Here is a 21277-nt window from a genome sequence, read left to right as displayed (position 1 = left end):
TGGCGTGTGAGTGAAAAATAAAACCCCCTGTATGGTGAGAGCCACACTAATAAACCTGCTCTATTACTGACTTGTGCCTTTTTGTGCCTGAAATGGGACAAAAAAGGGACAAGTCCATCTTTATGGCACATCTACTCCATTACACCCAGGACAATATTGCATTTGAGTTTATTCTGTTACTTTACAGAACGATAAACATAAGTTCAGATAATATAACGTATTGCTATACACTAAATGTAGTCCTGGTAGTTTATAAGGTGGACTCTAGGGAATCCATACGGTGCTATGTAGACTTATTATACCATAAGAATGCTGTGTCATGTAAAAATATAATTTTACCTGTTAGTCTGTAGGTCTTTGAAAAGTTGTTTTTGAACACTCAACCTTGTGATTCAGTATTGTTTATGTTGTTCCGGATCTCCCTCCCTCTTTGTCTACTACAGCTGCATCAGTCTTCACAACTTATATGAGAAAACGTAACCGCACATCTCTGAGCTTCCAGTCAGCCGCTTCCTCTATTGTTGTTTCTTTTATGCTCCTTGTTGATGCGTTGACTTGAGGATGTAAGTGCTTTGAGGAGTGTGTGCAATCTGGGCTGAACCCATTTGATCTTGTCACAGTGCTCGTAAAAACTAAGTGCCTATATGCATATGTGTATGTATGTGTTTAAGTGTATATATGTAAATCATCTTTCTGTGTTTCTGTGCATGTAATCTGGGGATTGATATTTTGTGTGTGTGTGTGGATGTATGTGGGCGTGTGGATCTATGACAGGGTCTAATAATGATCAATGGGCTTCTGGGATGTCCCAGTGGGAGGGGTGGTGAGATAATAGATGTGGCCAAAGTGGACAGCTTCTCTACGTGGGTGTATGCACAGACAGACACACACACACAATCCCTGTTTTCAGGCGGCAGACCCCGGTGCACTGGACCACCTGTCTTGTCCTTTCACACCCTTTTGAAAGCAGAGTCCAATCTCCAAATTGAACATGAGAGCAACAGAAACCTCTAAGGGCATCTGCCCTCCTAATGAATTAGAAACTTTCTCCTTTAACATGTTTTCTTTTATGTAGCCGCCGTCTACCCACACCCCTCATCACACACACACACACACACACACACACACACACACACACACACACACACACACACACACACACACACACACACACACACACACACACACACACACACACACACACACACACACACACACACACACACACACACACACACACACACACACACACACCTTAGATGGAGGCACACAGTACAATCGCCCACAGGGACACAAACACAGGGCTGTGTCAAGTAATAAATTGCTTGTTGTCACCAACAGGCCATTGTATGCACGTGTTTGTTTGTGTGTGTAAAAGGAGAGAGGAAAAAAGCAGAGCAGCAGCAGGTCTGTCACTTTACAGCACTGTCAATTTACATCCTCCTGCACCTCCATCGCCGCTACCCCCCCCCCCCCCCTCCTCCTCCTCCTCCTCCTCCTCCTCCTCTCCACCGCTCAAGATTAATCTCAGTCATATGCAAGTGTATGTACTCTGCATACAGTACTTTACATAAAGGATACATCAATTTTACTGTGTCCTGGATGGGCTGCGGCCTGTGGGAGGGTGTGGGGGCTTTTATACATTTCAGCAGGTGAGAGCATGAACACACACACACACACACACATGCGTGCACATACACACATACACCCACACCAGATGCCTCACATCTCTCCCCTTATTCTAATGAGCTTGCCACATTTGCGGCCAGGGTGACTTTCGCCATACCAGCCATACTGAGATTGCCACAATGGGCTGTCACTGAGATGTCATCACCGTCGCACATACATATTCATCAGGTATAAATATGTATTGTTCAGCACGACAAACTAGCTTCCTCAGCACTAATTCTGTAAGTGAGGATAACCTGCAGTGTACGGCACGAGGAGCCATCATGGCTGACGGGGAGCGCAGCTGATGTCAGACATTTTAATCTCATTTAAATAACCGCGACAAAACCTCCCCACATAATCTGGCATCACATTTGTGCTCAGATATATTATATTGTTTAGTTTGACTTTATCTTTATCTATCTTAATTCCAGGACGTTCTATAGCATTGCAACGTAGGGAGTTTTTCAACATTTTCTGGATCTTGATTAAAAAAAATCTGACATATTTAAGGACTGATATTTGTGAGTGGGGGTAGATTGAAGCAGATCAAAATGGAATCTATTTAATGGATCTAGTGAATTTAAACGTGGTTTCATGAGGGGACTGATTGGCCTCGGCGGAGGTATGCACTTCTCTGAGCGCTGCAGCATACAAACAAAAAGAGAGACTGTCTGCTCACTAAAACTTGGAAGCTCCCAAAGTATCTTTGATGATGCAAAACATTAAGGTGAAAATATAAATTCTGGTGCCGAATACGTGACTCAGATAATCAGGGGCTCTATTACAGATTTGATTTATGGTACTGTAGTTATTCAGCTTTCTCCTTTTAGGGAAACCCTCCAAGCTGTTCGAGTTGTTGTTTGCCAACATGCACCATTTATTGAAAAATTGAATTGACATATGCAATACCATAGGAAATTTCAAACAATGCCAGGTCCTAGGAATAATCACGATGTGTCTATGTACCATAACATCTCACATTCAGCAGGCAGTGCTGCACAGGATTTCACAGAAGCAGCTTTTTGTCTGTAGAAATGTGAATCAGTCTCAGCCTGTTGACAAGCAGCAACAGGACTGAGCTGCCACCAGTCTTCATTCTGCCGCTGCGAGGAGGCCGAGGGCCCTGGGGCCTCTTTGTTGCCAGCTAAATTAATTGTTCAGCCGCTTTACAAATAGATGCTCTTTCATGCATGGCTGCTCTTGAAAGGAGGGGCGGGGAGGCCTGCTAAAGAGCTCCACTTTAGGCAAAAGGGAGAGGAGGGGTTGAGTGGATGGAGTGTGCTCTCCTGAGGGAGACACAGCCACTCATTGCTACAAACACAGCCAAACCCTCGGCTCCTCCCTCTCTCTCTTTCCCTCTGTGAATCACCCGACTTATCCCCTGTGGACCCCAGCCAGCCCTCCGCCATGACTAACTCCCCCCTGCCACACGCCACAACTTGACCCATGTTTGGAAACGCTGCGTGTGTGGGGAAGGGGCAGGAAACGAGGGGGGACCGCGTGTGGCTTGTGTCGTGGTGTTTGCCACCTGCTGTCACACAATACCTTGGGAATTGTGTGTGTGTGTGTGTGTGTGTGTGTGTGTATGTAAAGAGGGGTGGCTCCTGTGGGACCAATCCTGTGGGGATGCTGCACTATTACTTGTCAAGCAGAGGATATGAGTCCCATGGGACAGACAGTGGAAAGAGAGAAAGATGGGCACGGCATAGAGAGAGAAGACACCGTGGATAAAGGGGGGAAGGCTGAATGGTGCTCAAGTGTCTGGGGAGCAGACACTCGCAGGGACCAGTGTCCTTCTAGTCCCTGCTGTTCAGGACACAAGCTGTCCCTGAAAAAGGGGAGGGGGAAGTCAACACAAACAAAAGGCAGTGATTTAACAAAGTGGGCTGTTAATGACAGCCCTGCGCCTCATAAAGTCATGGACACAGACGAGGGAGGAGGGACGCTCAGTGGCTGTTTAGCAAGAGTGACATGAAGAAGCGTAATATGCAGATAGGGCAGGGTCACAAACGAGAGAACTCTTTATAAACTTCTGGACAGAGTGAGAAAAGACAGATGTCAGGACAGGTGATGAGAGGAAAACATGCAGAATGACAGATCTGAAGAGTCCCCTTTCTGTGTAAGACCAAGTTATTAACCTGAGCTGGTGCAGTGCCCGTCAGACGTGCACTGACTTCCTGACGTTTCACTGAAACAGTCGGAGGACCTGAACGCAGATCAGAGAAGCTCAGCACTGGAAATATCAGGGTAGAGAAATAAATGTCCATGATGTATCTAACAGGCGATGGTTTCTAAACCATCAGGCAATATCCCAAAAATTTCTGGACCCAATTTTCTGGCTCTCATGTCTAAAAACATGACCTGGAAAGAAATCCCAAGATTCCATAACATGTGTGTGTGTGTGTGTGTGGGGGGGGGACACTGGGGTAAGGGTGTTAGAGGGATGGAAGACGACAGAGGGGGGAGTCAGGAGAAAACGGGTGAGGTAGAAACAGATGATACTTGCGGGGCTAAGACGAGGTGACAGCTGGTGTCTGATCTGAGGATCCACCCTTCCTCATCCCCTCACCCTCTTAGTGGTATTATGGGGGTCTAACTGACCACGAGGGGAAACTGGGAGTTAAAATCTTCCCCAAAATGGAGGAAGGTAAGACTTATGATTCCATGGAGGGGATGTGTACACATTGAGGAGAGGAGCGAGGAAAAAGGAAAGGATGTGAGGGAGTGGGAGGGACATGGACAGCACTGAGGGCTTGGAACACAAAGAATGACATAAATCATCTGTGCAAAGTTTGTCAACTATTCTATTTCCCGTGTAGTTTCTAAGAGAGTAAATTATTTATATTTTCTAATTTATTGGAATTTAAATCATAATATTTCTTATCACAGTATGAGAGTTCTAAAAAAATAAAAGAGTAAAAGTTCCAAAAACCGACTGATATCTATGAGTGAGTGAAATTTGGTGCAGCATGGACTGTTGGGTCCTCACGGAGGTACAGGATCTGCTTTACTGAGTGCTACACTTGTTTTTCTTGTGAAATTAAAAAATATAAATTAGTTTCATCTGTCAAAAGGACATTATCCCAGAAGCATTAAGACTCGTCACCATGAAATTTACTGCAACTCCGGATGTGCTTTTTAACGTTGCCCTTTAAAAAGTGAGCTCTTCCTGAGTCTTCTTCACTTTCATTCAGAGAACAACATATGATTTTGTGACTTTCAGTAAGAAATAACTCACATCACGGAATCTAAAAAACTACTGTTTAACAGCTTTTCAACTGTAATTTAACGAGACACTATAAGTGAACCACAGCTGCTAACTGAACAATGAAAAGGAGACTTTTCAGATTTTCTAACTATGTCACCTCGACTGTGCTAACCCCCACCTGCTAGTCTGTTGTTGACGTGATTGTGTTTGGCCCACAGCCACAGGACGGCCAGCGATGACGTGTTCATCATCGCCAGACCTTCGCTCGCCATGTTCTCAAAGTGCTCTGCACACGGCCTGCAGCCGAAGAAGCTGTGGACGTAGTTCCTCATCGCAGTCAGCACCTCCTGAGGATCTGGAGGGGGAATAGAAGACACCAGAGGAGTTAATAACAGAAATATGCAGAGTATGTCCCCAATGGCTTTTTAACAAAAGAATAGCAAAAGACTCAGATACTAACATGTTTAGCTCAGGTGTCAACATGCAAAACACCAGGACCTTGAAACTGAAGCAGCTAAATGGAATTCAGCCACTGATATTTTGTAACTATCACTACACACAGTTATTTGTTATTCTGAACATACAACGGATGGAAGTTGAAACACACAGGAGTAAATGTAAATATGCAAATGCACAGATTATGTCATTGCAACAATCAGACATTATCTCTAATGTAAAGCATGTGCACCTGCCCCTTGTAAAGCCACACATTCAGATGTACAGTGAACATGCACTGCAGTCTGAGAGCAGCTCGCTAATGGCAGAGCGGGTCCACAGCCTCCAGGATTCCCACGGTTATGTGGGCCAGGAGTCACAGAGAGCTGGGTTAACCCCATATTGAGATGAATAATCTATGCCAATGGGATAACCCGACGTGGAGATTAAACACAATTAACCCACTGTGTGAATGGTGGCCAGGCCGTTGTCTCAGGACCTGAACAGTACGCAAACATATTTCCACAGAGCTGTTCGGTTTTGTGCTCGGCTTAGCAGGAAGTTGAGATGAGCAGTGGAAGTGTGTCTGGGAGCATGTGTGTGTGTCTGGGAGTGTGTGTGTGTGTGTGTGTGTTTGTGTGATAATAGGGACAAGCTTGGGCTCAAGATGTTAAACCTTCACTTGTGTTTCCCCCTTTAATAAAGTAGGCAGCTTGTGTATATGGAAGAACTGAGTTTCATGTTATGGTCAATATTGTCCTGTGCGGGTGTGTTTCCACCCATTAAGATGGTGATCTGTGGGGGGCCAGATGGACAACCCCTTTCGGCCAGTCCATCTGCAGGTCACATGACGGCACGTAAACCTCGGGATTAATCTGTGTGTCTGTGTGTGTGTGTGTGTGTGTGTGTGTGTGTGTGTGTGTGTGTGTGTGTATGAATGTATGTGTGTGTCCGTTGAAGGGAGATTAACGTCCCTACCAGGAGCGGAGCCTCCGGTCATCTGTCTGTTTTATTAACCACTCACATTCCACTAATCTAACGTAATCCCTTTTCACACAGTCACAAATAGGCTCAATTTTAGCAGCGACCAGAAGACACAAAGCACAGGATGGAAAATAATTCTGGTCGAAATGTCATCGAGACACACGTCTGTGTTTCTCTGTGCCAGACTTTTACCAGTTTGATGTAAAATCAGGTCCGTGTGAAAAGAAGTAGCCCTCCCCAAATTCTTGGGCTAATTTGTTCACAAAGCCCTCACCTCACCCCTGTGTCTGTGAACTCTCAGTGCCCTTTTCTTACCCAGAGGTACAACAAAGGCATTTTGGGAAAGTGCGGACAGGCTGTTCCTCATTTTTTTCAAATGGCTATAAAAAGGGTTAAGACTGTGTTCTAGGATTATAAATCGTTTTAGGTTAAGGTAAGAGCAACACCAAGGGTTAGGTTTGGGTTCAAATGCAGCACTTGAAACTTCCTTTTCCACTGGTGAAAAAAAAACAATAACATCTGGCCTTTGTCTGCAATGGGAGTGGATACAACCTGCATTCACTCCCAGGTCAAATGACTCTGCAGTAGACACAAGTTGGAATCAGCTCAGATCAGCAGTGATGGAAACATGACACGTGACTGGACGAGCTAATTTGGAAAGACAGCGAAGTGAAAGAGTCTCTCAGTTTTCAGTGTGTTCGTGATATTGAACATGACACACGGGGGGGGGGGGGGGGTGGGGGGTCGTCTATTTGTAGCAGGATTGCTTGCGTTTAAAAACTCAGTATTTGCATACCTGCTAATTGTGATGTCATTTAAAGAGGTTTATGTGACTGCTAAGAGGGACATGGTCACATAGTTATCGTGCATGTTTTAAGCCCCCCCCCCCCCTAAATAGATAATTTGAAATAAAATGTTTAAAGGAGAACATTGATGAATAAGGGGCTGTTAGGGTTATAGGCAAGATTAGAGTAAAATTATATTTAATTAGTTTTAAATTAGAACATGTTGGGGTAACAGAAGTGGGCAGGGAAGTAGGTCTAACTCTGAGAAAATAAAGAAACAGTGATGAAAAAAATTGAAATAAATAAATAAATAAATTAACAAACAGAATATAAAAGGTGAGGTGTGTGTGTGTGTGTGTGTGTGTGTGTGTGTGTACCTGAACTTCCGACCTTCTTGGCCTGGACAGTGAGAACATGGAATAGAGTCCACAACCCACAAGGGAAACGTCTGAACTGAGGCTGTGAACCCTGACAGCCCACCCACCTCTCTCCCTCGGGCAAAGCCATGTCTGGAGACTTAGAGAAGAAGAGACCAGGAACAGAAAAACACAAATTAGAAGGAGCTCAGAAGGATAATGTTTTTCTTATTGTGGATAAATCCAATAAAAAGGCAAAAACCTGCGGGATTTGTTCACGATAAGAAAAAACATAGAAACTCGCCCTTTGAAAATGACAAAGATTGTCTAAAAAGTGGAGCCTCCCCAGCTTTCCCCAACCTGTTCAACTTAATGAAAGCCGCTCCGTGTAGTTTCCCTGATCAATGAGAAGTCAATCTCAGGTTAATGGCTCAGCCCTCCGCTAATGAACAGAAACGATACAGATCTCCAACCATGAGCCTCGGCTGAATCCAACGACATATTTTCTCTGACATAAAGTCGTTTCTCTCACCACGCCGCGTTGCCACTGCTGGCGTGATTGACAGGGTTACTCACATGTCAATAGTAAAGATTTGGTGTGTGTGTGTGCGTGGGTGTACACAGAGTCCATTTCCTCTGAGGCGAAGTCTATTCATACCTTCCCATTGATTCATTGATCCATTGATTTGCCTGCTAAAAGCTAATGATGTAAGTAAGTGACTCTTTCAATTTGCGAGGGGCCGTATACCGGAGGCATGCAGGCTTCATTCCAAAGACAACAGCACATAGATTTTCAGCCGTATGTGCTGGCACCGACGCAAGGGCAAAGTACATATTGAAACGCCTCCATGTTTATCTGTTTTTATGTATTTGTACCGTGTGTTTGGATGTTTCTTCGACGGTGTCTCTGAGGTGGTGATGCTCTGATGAAGTGTCTAGATTGACATGTGAACTCGTAGCTCAGCACAAGACAAGGCTACTGGGTTTGTTTTGTGATGACCTGTCCTCTGTTCTCCCTGCAGCGGCTTATCTCTCTGGTGCGCACTTTATTTTATTTCTAGCTGCTCAGGCTTACAAACGTTCCGGTTCCGCCACCTTCTCGATGCTGTATCGCGCACAGAGGCCACTTCTGAAACCAATGAATGAACCAAAGATGGAGGACAGATAAAAACAGTGAAACCTTTGGACAAGAAAAAACAAGGAGCTCCAACTTCATTGCAAAGAGGATTCATCAATCTAAACATATTTGATGGCTGCCTGCATAGCTGCTCTCATGCACTGAAGTCTGGACATTTTCAGGAAAATTGTCTCTTGGTAAGAAGGCAAATATCCGTGTCAGTGGTTCCGGACATTTCCTTAACTTTTCCAGCCAGTCCTCTCGAAAACCATTCTGGAAAATGTCTGAGTGAGCTCTAATGAAAATACAGCAGGATTATGTCTACAGATTCACACCAGGCCAGTGGGCATGTTGATGTAAGATGCAATCGATGCAAAACTGAAAAACTAGAGAATTTCAATATCTCCGGGTGAAAAAGAGGAGCCATACGTGTAGAGGACGCAAAGACTTGGATAATTTGACACCGGTGTCGACATGCTGATACAAACACATGTGTTTTCCACCGCAGGATTTATAGATCATGTCCTGCCTCCAGCATTATCGACCCCCCAGGCGCCGCCCCCTTGCCTGAACCGGTTTGACCCGGACAATCTCCTTCTGCGTTCTCTATATGTTGAAAAGCAAACTTCAGGGTCTTAAAACAGCTAATTTCTCGGTCTTGACTTACTTGTGCTGAGTTATCCACTATCTCTTTAAAGGCCTCGTAGGAAATCTCATCTCCGGACTGGTTCTGTAGCCAGGAGCTCAAACTCTTCAACAGGTTCATCACCACAGGACGGCCCGGAAAGAACTGCAGGCACAAAACAGCAGAGCACGGTGGAAACAAAGGATTACTTCATTATGGTGCAAACAAGGTGTAGTTACTGTCATTATCAACTCATCACCTAGTGAGTTGAGTATCAGATTAGAACTTTGGACAATCTATAAAAACAATTGCATGTTGTTGATGAACAAGCAATCCAAAACCCAAATTCAGATAAGGTACAATTGGAGAAGACTAGAAAACAGCATGAAGTCACATTAGAAAGGTTGATCCTGAGTATATTTTGCATTACTGGGATGTCCGAGTTAAAAAAGGGGAACCGGGCCTTTGCAGTGTTTGCCTCTTGTCTCTGCTACAGTTTGACTATTCATATCAGTTGAGCTCAGACCCTCGGGACATTTCAATTATTGTTAAGACTCACTTCTTCTCACTGGCTCTCGATTCAAGTTGAGATGGCTCTTTTATACATATATATCTTTTATTTTCATATTTTAGGCCCGTCTTGCACCTTGGTAAACTGTGGCGGTTTCAAATGTGATATATAAATAACCTTTGACTTGCCTTGCCTTAACAAACACAGAGTGTCTGATGAGGAGTCACCAGCTCATCCTCAAAAGTGTTTGTGTGCTACGTAAAAAGTTGTGGTCGGAGTGTTTTTCCTCCCCAGCACCGTTCAACAATCTCCCCAAATGTGACAACAACAATCGAGCTTAAGCCTTTTCCTTCATTAAGATCCATTTCCTAAGCCGCTAACACCACTTAGCCGCCGTCGACTCGTGGCTTTGTCCTGTTGAGTATTTACTTCTTTTCAAACCTGCACCGCCATGGCAACTCCACAGCTGAGAGGAAACGTGATACCGCGACTTGCAGAGGAAATCCAGCTGATGTGCGTTTGAGACCAGTGATGACAGAGCGGGGACGGACGGAGAAAAACATGTCTTTACACACGAGACGCCGACAAAAGACACCGCCGACGTCTCAAGTGGGCCGACAGTAGAGCGGCTGGAGACATTTCAGCTAAATGTGCTTCCTCTCATTTACAGTAAGCCTCTTTGTGGAACAGTCGGAGATAATGGCCCTGTCTCCAGGACATAGACACATTACAGGGATCAGGCTTTTTCCAAAACTGACACAACAGGACGGCTCCCATGGTAACTTGAGTTGTAATATTTAGCTTCCTTAAAAGACAAAAGAGAAAATGTACATAATCTACGATTAACTGAAAAAGCAGAAGACAGACAGAGCTGGAGTCAAGCAATACTTGGAGTGGATCTGATTTGCATTGTTGGTTCTACTTGACTCGGCCTCCGCCATCTGTTCACCAAACACACCTGCACACTCTGGCGTTCACACACACACACACGCCTTTCAGTCTGTGGCTCAGCCGTCCATTCAGGGCTCCTCTAACAGGATCTGTGTGTTCCAGCCTGGCCACTTAACCAGACCCCCAGTGATTTGCTTAAACCTCCTTGTCCAAGGTGAACACAGCGCTGCCCTGTCCCCCATCTTTACCCTCACACCAGAGCCCCACAGAACCTTTAACCCCTTCATCCGCTCAGCCTGCAGGAAATGATCTTTCTCTCCAGCCACAGACAGAAGCTGGAATCAACGACAGTTTGAAGAATTCCATTTGTTTTGCATGGTCAGAAGTTACTTGTCAAATGATACTTAACACACATCACTGTCAAATGCTCTGCAACTTCATTCCTATTGTATGAAAGACACCATGAGTGAGTTTGGCTGCTGAATGAGTCATAAATTTAGATACAATTTCAGATTTAATAATGATTCTTTAAATCTTTACTCTTTCACTTGTTCTTTAATGTAATTTCAGAGACACAAAACCTTACTTACAAATAGAAAAATGTACGTATTTGAACTGTCAAACGTTTGACCCCAAAAGTGTATATATTTTCTGATGGCGATGCCAACAACAATATTAGGAGTAAAATATTATATTTATAAATCAGATATTGATGAATCATCCAATATTGAATGGAAACATTTTGAATGTTTTCATACTTGCCATCGAACCCTTCTAACAAAGAAATGTAATACAGGTAGGATATTTGACAGCTTTTCCATATACCTTATTATAGATGAAAAGGAAACACTATAAATACAATATAACAAATACACATCTTCTCTGAGTTGTTTACACCGTGAAATAAAAGATTTTATATCCAAGCATCAGTAAACGCAGTGTGTGTGTGTATGTGTGTGTCTAGTACAAACAAAGTACTAAAGGTGGGATGTATGGAGCAGACAAAGGCTGGTGATGTCAGCCTCTCACTACTGGGAGTGTGATATAATGGGTTTAGGTTTGGATCTGGGGTCTGAACGTCGACTCGTCAGAAAAGCTCATTAAGGAGCCATATGTATTTAACCAGAAGAGAAAACGCAGGTGTTTCCTGCTAATGGACTTAGCTCAGCATCACCGGAGCAACACTATTCATGAGCCCTCTGGTTCTCTGGTGATCCACAACAAAAAACTCAAGGCTCATGTTCAACTTTTAAAATGTATGATCATTGGTGCACAGAGTCGTCGGTGTAATTCTGTTCAGCTTAATCGCTTTTTGTATTCTTTTACAATCATCCATCTTGAGTTTAAAATGTTTTACCTCCCAGGGATGATTTTAAAATGCTGCATTATGTTGTGAGAGTGGGGATTCTTTTCGAGCAACAGTACTACAATCTGAGAATTTATTTACTGGTCGACTCACAAAGGAAATAATACAAGAAAACAATATACGCTTAAAATAAATGTTGCATGTTATTTAGTTTTCAGAGGAATTTATTTGTATTTATTTTCTGTAAACCCTGACAAGGTCACCATGAAGTGTGATGAATCATTAGAGTTAAGACGCAGGGGTAACACCAAATCAGAAACGCAACGCATGGTGGTGTGAAAATTACACAAAATGTATTTGTATCGGCTGACATGGCCAATTATTTCTATACATTTTGGAAAAAATTTATATTGAACCCCACTGATCAGTAATGGTCAACTTAACTTTATTTTCATCTTTCTACAAAGAGTTTTAATTTGACCATCTTTGTACTTCCACTTCGAATCTGTCCATTTCTGTCTTGAGAAAAACACACACACATACACACACACACGTACACAAACACGTGTCCCCTCCTCTAACCCTGTAGCCCCTCTGGCCCCCATCCCAGTTGGACCATGACAATCCCCTTCACCCCGGCAATATGTCATCCCTGATCCGATTAGTATCAGCAGCACTTGAGAAACCGCAAGCTCCTTGTGGTGAGGGTCCCATGAGGCAGGCATCTGTTGGCTGCAGCACAGGCCAGGCCATGGCCGGGGGAGGAAGACAGAGGTGAAGCCCCTTGGTATTAATCCAACTTCAATCCACCCGAGGATGCACCGGGGGGTGGGCCGCGAGCACGTGTCACAAACCGGGAAAAACTCATGTTTACCAGCACACGCTTTCTTGTTTTCTACTGTCGACTACTTGGAAAATTAGTTAAGTAAGTCAATTACGTATTAAGTAATATGACCCATATATAAAGACAGCTGATTTTTAAGAATATTTGTTATTAGAGACAATTCTGTACATCCTGTTCTGAGCCCTGGCATTAGAAAGGGTGATGCCTCTGTCCCTTTAGGCCAAAACAACCCCCCCCCGCCCCTTAATTCTTTGTTTTATTCCCCTGCCCCAGTGTCCCCTCCGGGCTGAAAGGCTTCTTTCAAGAAAAGCAGGATAGAGGTGTAATCCTTAAAAACCTCGCTGTAATGCTCTCATGCTTCCAAGGATCCACTTTTTTAATCCTTATATACATGTAGAGGATTCATAAATCCGGCTTCAGCCTGACAAGACAGCAAATCTACTAATATTGTGACCGGGTGCAAAGAAAAAAAAGAAAAAGGAAAAATAACAACCCTCCTGTTTACATGTTTGTACGGAGACGCAATGATGAGACGCATTGATTGAGGATCATAGAGAAACAAGCGATTCATGGAATTATAATTCTTGGACAGACAAGATTGTAATATTTTGGGGGGGCCAGGGTAAGAAGATTAAAAAACAAAGGGAGACAAATAAATATACATTTACACAGACCTACTCCTGAAAATGCATTAAATACACATTTAGAGCCAAAACTGTTGTAAGCGATTAACCAATTGGTTATTTGCGAGAAGATTTACACGTAAATATTTTGATATTCAAGTCACATTCACACAAAAATGTCAACTATTTAATCTGCTACATTTCCTGTTTTTCATTGAAAACAGGATTAATCAAGAAAATAATTGGCAATTTATCCGCTAACTGAAATAATGGTAAGCAACAGCCCTGCACAAATGCATCATCGCATGCAAATGCACTTTCGACTAATTGTTATATTTTAAAAAGCACAATGAGGTTCAGTGAATGCATCACGGGTGTGAGGCGGTGACACCACACTGTGGTTCGAACCTCTTGAGTCACTCTCACTCTCATCTTATCACATGACTCATGTGGGGGGGGGGTGGTGGGGGGGTGGTCCAGGTGTCAGATTTTACATATTGTAGTAATCAAAAACAGTGAGGTCATTTCTGAAAACACTCATTTGAATACAGAGGAAAATAAGAGCCAAAGAGAAGAAGGATTCTAAACGAGAAATACATAACATTTTCAAAACTCCTGAAACTGCATCGTGTGCAAATGTGAAAAACTAAATTACACCAAACTTTAAATTTATCAGCCACACTCATCCAGAAACTCTGTATTTCATGTTCCTCCCTGTTCCACAAACGTCTCGCTCATCGACCGTCAACTGCTCCTAACAGGCGGCCGACTGGAAGGACTCAGCCTCTTTGCAGAACGTGTGCTCGGTCAAACGTCAATAAGAACCGTCACCAGTCCCAAACCACTGAAACACAATGATGGCCTCTCTCCTCAGCTGCACAAAGCCCCGCTGAGTGGCTGCCCCATTCTGGTGGGGGGGACAGGCTAAAAATACCACTGGGACCTGCCGCTATTGACTAAACAAACTGAAGCTAATGGGAGGCCACAGTGCTGCGCCACACACACACACACACACACACACACCCGGCCTACACCCACATACATGGATACACACCAGCTTGCTACAACACCTCCCTAGAGAGTGAGATATAATCAGAGAGATTGGTGGCAGACTAGGCCAGTGAGACAGCCTGGTGCGCAGCCAATAGGGACAGGGCTAGCAGGTCAGACCTCATCATCACAACATGTTTGCTTGGGTGGCACACTTCACTGAGGAAGGAGGGGAAGAGGGAACGAGGGAGCGTGTGATCAGCAACGAAAAAATGTTGAAGAGAGTGAGGAGAAGAAAGAAAGACATTATTCAATTATTTAAAATCAAACCAAAATCGAATCCAAGAGGGCGAAGTAGAAATTAGTAAACAAGTAAGAGAGGGTGATATTGAAAAGAGGATGGAAAAACAAAGGAGAAATGGAGGAGGTAAGATCCAGGGCGGGAGAGTGGGTGATTTTGGATTGGCACGTTCACAAGTATTTACAGAAATGCATGCGTGAAGCCAGAAGCAAAGATACGGCCTGAGCAGAGGAAGGAGGAGGAGGAGGAGGAGGAGGAGGAGGAGGAGTAGTGGTCAGGGCATTGCAGCCAGGTTTTCTAGTGCATGATATGAATGCATCTGTGCGAAGCGTGTGGGCGCTGGGTGGCAGCCACGCTCCAATCCCCCCGGGAGGTTCCCACAGCGAGCCAACATCAAGAGGGTCAACTATACCCAGGAGAGTCCTTGTGATGCGGCTCCAGTCAATCACTTGTGCCTTTCAGTAATATGTCTAAATGTGAACGCGTGGTGAAAAACACCAAAACAATCAGCCGGGGTAAATTTGCGGAATAATCTAATGGATGCTTAATGAATAAAACAACATGTTTGAAAGAGGGAACCTGATGCTGAATAAACATCAACTCAAATCTACAGTGAACAAGTATTCCTTTGTCTCACTCTCCACCCGGTGGTGACCTGCTGTAACTACATTTTTTCTGTTGGCCGTGAATGTCCTCCACGATGTCCTGGAAGCTTCCAAATTTAACACATTAACACTTCAAGGCTACACAATTGTAAAGCTTACATTTTTTACTGGTTGGTTTTTATGTTTGTAGCAAGATCACACAAAAAACAACTAAGCGTATTTACACAAAACTGGTGGAAGGATAGAGTATGGACCAGGCAGCAATCCATCACATTTTTTGTGCACATCCAGATCAGGGGGGTGGATCCAGGAATTGTTATACTTTCCTTAACATTGGAAGATTTGTTTACATTTTCAAAGTGTTTTCAGTGAATAATTATTGGATCTTGATGAAATAAATCATCAAGATCCAATATTACTTACCATTTAGGTAAGTAATATTTATGAGTGTGTGAAATTTAAATTTAATGGGCCTGCTGGGCCTTGGCGGAGGTATGCGCTCTACTGAGTTCTAGTTAACAAAATCCTTTGGTGAGACAGATAATGTTTCTAATAACAAGCATTAATAATTAAAATGGGGGAATGAATGTGAATACACTGCTCATGATAATGATGTTCCAGAATTCCTACAAATAAGAATATAATTGATTGTTCATGCTGATATTTAAATTCAGATAAAATAAAAGGAATTGTACAAAAATGGAATCCAAAAGGGCGAAGTAGAAATTAGTAAACAAGTAAGAGAGAGTGATATTGAAAAGAGGATGGAAAAAGAAAGGAGAAATTGGGGAGGGAAGATCCGGGGGGGGGGGGGGGGGGACGGGTGTTTTGGGATTGGCAGTATTTACAGAAATGATACGAATGCATCTGTGCGAAGCGTGTGGGCGGGGGGTGGATGGAATGGTGGCATCAGTGCCATTCTACCTTTAAATGTTCTCCTGTTTTAATATTTATAATTGGGGTAGGGTTAACAATCCACCCATGTCATTATTTATACAGCTTATCCTTTTTTGGGAGTCATGCTGAGTCATTCTTATTCTATTAACACCTACGCTCAACTAGAGTCCCTGATTAACCTATAACTAAAACAATGACTTGTGCACCATGTGATTGTGTAGTGTTTGTGTGTGTGCAGTAATCTCACTGGGAACTTTACCTTAGCCAAGACAGCAACATACTTCTTGAGAGAAATCAGGGTTTCTCCTTGAATGATGGTGTGAGCTGCCACCTCCACACGTAGGGAGTAGTGCAGCGTCGACTCCAGGTCCAACATGTACACCCTGGAACTGGACAGACAATCACACTCATTTAAATATATATTAATATATACACAATAAGAAAAGCTGACAAAGATCATACCTGTTGAATGGTCTCCAGGGATCCTCTGTGCTGTTGCTGAGGACATCTGTGGCGACTGGTGGAGGCTTTCCTGACCGCACCACCCCCGGCAGCCTCTGGAGGGCGTAAGAGTAGAAAGTACGAGCCTCTTCCTTGCTGTGAGAGAGAAGCACAGGTGAGACTGACCCTTTGCTTTTTATTATTTGAAACCTTTCCTGTTTCCACTGAGAGATGAGAAAACCTCCCCCGACCTTAACCCCATCGAACATCTGTAGGACAGTGCCTGACATCAGCGACCGAAAGTAGCTTGAGCCAAATTCCAAAATTACACAAAAACCTTCCCAGAAGAGAAGTCATAGGAGTGTTGACGACCCAAGAGCTCTCATCCTGTATTGTCTATACAATTACCTGTAAGTGTAATGTTCAGATGTCCAAACACGTGACAATATAGTGTGCAGGTAACTACGTTTGAACAGCTTTGGGCTCAGAACGTGTCTCCTGCGGGGAACCTAAACCAAACGCACTATTTTCTTATTTTTCAATCTTTTGTTTCAGCTGTCGCCTGTCATGGAAAATATTTTATGACCTGTATTTTTTGTGGCCATATATTTAACACACTTATGGGATTGCATTTTGAATACCGAGCAGATGGTGCCAAGGTAGCGAGAGAGAGAGAGAGAGAGAGAGAGAGAGAGAGAGAGAGAGAGAGAGAGAGAGAGAGAGAGAGAGAGAGAGAGAGAGAGAGAGAGAGAGAGAGAGAGAGAGAGCTGGTCATTTAGTTTAGCCATGTGATAACCCTGCAACTGGAACCAAGGCCAATAATGCTTTCTCTCTCTCCCTGCCACCCCCGCTCTCTACCTCTCCCTTGCATTCTCTCTCCAGCCCTCACATCCTCCTCTCATTGCTTTCTCCCCTTGTCACGCACGCCGCGAGAGAGAGTAAGGGCGAGAGAGCATCGTAAAACTGCAACAGGATGGTAATAAGGAGGATGGATACTCCGGGCCCGCGCTCACTCACACCAGCCCGGGACTCAATTACACCTGCGTGTCTGGTGGGAGTGTACAGATGTGAGGGGAGAACCATTCATCCAGCAGTCCCCCAGGGCTGTCGGGCAGGCAGGCGTCAGGGTGGGCTGGGAGGGAATGCATTCACCTGGGACCAGTACACATTACATGCATGACGGATGTGAGACGCCCCTGCACGCTCTCTCTCTCTCTCTCCCCCCCCCCCTCTCTCTCTCACACACACACACACACACACACACACTCACAGACACACACTCATACGCAGACACGCGCTGCACACGCTCTCCCAGGACCAATCAGACATTCAGTGATGATGGGAGGCCATCTGTCGCCGTGTGCGGCTGGGGCTTGTTTGGCAGGTGAAGCCAGGAAAGCAATGGCATTGTTTTCATGCAAGAAATTAAAAAACCTCCCCTCTGTACAGTGATGGAGATGAGGGGGGTTGGAAGGGGAGAGATGGAGGGTGAATAAATAAATCGGCAATAAATCATTTCCTTTTTGCATTTGTCAACTAAAAAGAGTCCTCTTTGCATGCCAAGTTATTGAAACGGCCAAACAAAGAGGCAGAAACAGCAGATGAATTTGCAGGGTGAGGAATGATCAGCGCCGCTTTATGATGGTGAATAATGGGAGTGATTTTGATGCTCTGATCCCATTAAGAGGCCAGATGTTTAAAAGTATTCTCATGAATAGGGTTCAGATAATGAGCACACACCAAGGCGCTTTTGAGGAGAAAGCAAATTTGTTGCACGTGGAACAATAGAGAGAGAAAGGGAGTAAACTTTGGTGTTTGTACGTTTCACATCGAGCTAAACAGAATTTATATTCAAGGGTAACTGGTACGGAACAAAATACAAATACAGAATAAACCTTACCGCTGTTCCCCGGCCTCACACCTCCGCCCATTTGCTTTTAAAGGTGTTAGTTCCTCCGATTTATTAAAAGATCCTATGAGCAACTTTAGCATCAGTTTCAATTCAACTGAAATTTTGGTTGTCTAGCGTCAAACCTTTCCTACGCCAACAGCTGTCGGTGGAGAGGAGCCCTAGTGTCAAATCTGGTTTTGCTTCTGTTTCGATCACTCCTCCTCTTCTACTCAAATGAGCAGGCTAACCAGCTAGCCATGTCCCGTCCTGTCTCACAATACCAGTTTGCGATAGTCAGTCTCTGAAGCGTCCAGTCTCCTTTGAGCCCAAGATATCCTGTATATAAATATGGGCATCATGACAGCTCTTGAAAGGTGAAGACTCCCGATGCCCAAGATGGCACTGGCATATTTTGGCTTCATTTGTTAATAGTGGGAGGAAGTGTAGACGCGTCGTCCATCTTTATATAATCTAGAAGAAGCGCTGCCTTGCGGGTGCATACTTACCTCTTAGTCAATACAGCTGTTGATGCTAGTGCTGGCAATAGCAGAAACTTTGATATTATATTGTCTTATATTGTGACCTGTTTGAAATCGTACTAGTCTCTATTCTACATGTTTCCCATTAGAATGGATACATTTTGTTTGCTAGACTTGCAACATGTGCCTTTAGGTTAATAATAAAGTCGTACATATGTTTTTTTGTAGAATTTACGAAAGCAGCATGTGGCACTGCTGGAAAACTGAACAATTGTGTGTTAACAGCAGGCGGTGGACTAGTGGCAGAAAGTTGGACTATGGGCAGAGAATCCAACGCTGGTCTCTGGTTCGACTCCACGGAGTGACAACACAAAAACATACCTGGACGGACAACACATCTGTTCCCCACTGTCTAAGTGCCTACCCCACCCCTACTGTCTAAGTGCTCCTGAGCAAGGCACCTTGCTCCCCGGGTGCTGTGCATGGCTGCCCACTGCTCTGTGTGTCCTCCTGTGATCACCAGATGGGAAAAAATGCAGAGATCAAATTTCCCCCCATTTGAATGTCGTGCATGTGTATGGGACCAATCACAGTTCCCCCCCCCCCATTTGTAACAATGAACTTTCATGTACACCACAGACACCAATAGGCAATAGCTGAGAATGTAAAGTGAAGATGACGCACATCCTGAGGGTGATCATACCGTTTGTCTTTGGTTACGCCTCCATTTGTGTGTTTACATAGTAGGTTTGTCTTCTTCAGAGCAAGCAAACCATACAAAAAGCTTCAGGCAGTGAGTCTCCACCAGTGCTGACTTCATTCTCATGTTGCCTTCATTAGTAGTTCAATGTAAAAAGAGCAACGGAAACACTGGGCAAGTTCAAATTCTATACAGGCAATTCAAACACAAACCTACTAGACACTAACTTTAGGTAAAAAAATGTATACATGTATAATAAATGTGTAATGTTTTTCATACTATGATCATAAATCTATATATGAGAACATCTAATTGAAAATTGTTTCGCCGTTTTATACTTCTTATACATTTTTTAGAGGTTACTGTGGTCGGCATGAAAATGTAAAGCATGTATTTTTCAGTTGAGGATTAAAACACAAACGCTGCAGCTACTCACACTTTGAGTCGGCTGAAGTTGCCTCCAGGATAATAGAGGAAACACGATGGGAACTCAGTCACTCCCAGTTTGGTCACCAGTGCTTCCTCGGTGCTCAGGACCCTCCGCACGGCAATGTTGTCAAACTGCAACAGGTCCAGGGTAAGCTGAAGACACAGACACACACACACACGCACACACATTTAAACAAACTGAGATTCTCTGTTGTGTATTATAGTATATTAGTATTTGTATAGTTAAGCTTTTCTCTCCCTGTGGATAACTTTACCAGGTAACTGGTCCAGTTACTTGTGGATCTAAAGTGGACTGGTTAGCTTTATTTAGCTGTTTTCAAAGCACATTTCTCCTCCTGCCCGAAAAGGATTTGATATCCTAGAGACCCACACAGCTCGGGCTGATGAACACACAAGCTGTTACCTCTCGGCCGATGTAGGAGCTGGCCTCTTCAAAGATCAGGGCCAGGTGTTGAACATTGTTTGTCTCAAAGAAGCTGTCGAGCTCGGCTTCGCTGCAGAGAGAGGAGCAGACAAACCATGTAAGACACATCATTTGTACTGTAACTGGAGTTCAGTTCATCACCAGTAAAGCTTAAAGGGATTAAATATTGATCTAATAGAGATCCAAAGGAAGAATGAACTAACTACAGAATTGAATGGACGTACTTTATCTTAAAAAAGCACATGCTGAAATTGAATTGAACAACTTCCTTAGTATGAGCCTCTTTCTGATATATGAGTCAATGTGGCTCTTTCCTCAATCCCCAAACTAAAATTCCAGCTAAGATGTTTTCCAGTGAGAGATCTGTTTTCATGTAACTGTACTTTTGGATTTGTTTTTTCTTCTGGGAACCTCATTTCCATTATTTTCATCATAAGAACAAGAAAAGGAACGGGAGAAAGTTGAATCTGAAAGTAGCAATGGAACTTCCCCTTTAAATCTAAAAGGAGAAATAAACTTGACTCACGACTTCCTCTTCCTGCTACACCATCATGATGATAAACTGCAGCTATCATGCATGTGTGTGGTTATGTATGTGAGCCGAGCTGAGTTATGAGCCAACAAGATTCTTGCTAGTGGAAACATGTTGGTCCGTCAGGAACCTCACAGCTTCCAACTAATATACTTGAATTCATTGAATAAACAGACCAATCATTGATTAAATCTTCAGGTTTACTGGTTAT

At 43.8% G+C, this 21277-nt stretch overlaps 1 protein-coding gene across 1 annotated transcript in view; it reads right to left on the bottom strand.

The window, feature by feature from the left end:
- The window catches only part of qsox1 (quiescin Q6 sulfhydryl oxidase 1), a 29806-nt gene that overhangs the window by 2574 nt on the left and 5955 nt on the right, over positions 1–21277 (bottom strand). The window contains exons 5-11 of the mRNA XM_053429747.1: positions 20514–20604; positions 20097–20242; positions 16612–16746; positions 16409–16538; positions 9224–9346; positions 7461–7599; positions 5058–5234 (exon numbers count right to left, since the gene is read on the bottom strand). Coding sequence (XP_053285722.1) covers positions 5058–5234; positions 7461–7599; positions 9224–9346; positions 16409–16538; positions 16612–16746; positions 20097–20242; positions 20514–20604 — 941 coding nt within the window. The remainder of the gene's footprint in view (positions 1–5057; positions 5235–7460; positions 7600–9223; positions 9347–16408; positions 16539–16611; positions 16747–20096; positions 20243–20513; positions 20605–21277) is intronic.

Source organism: Pleuronectes platessa, chromosome 9, assembly GCF_947347685.1.
Source record: "Pleuronectes platessa chromosome 9, fPlePla1.1, whole genome shotgun sequence".
In the NCBI taxonomy this organism is placed as follows: Eukaryota; Metazoa; Chordata; class Actinopteri; order Pleuronectiformes; family Pleuronectidae; genus Pleuronectes; species Pleuronectes platessa.
This window is presented reverse-complemented; position numbering and strand designations above follow the sequence as displayed.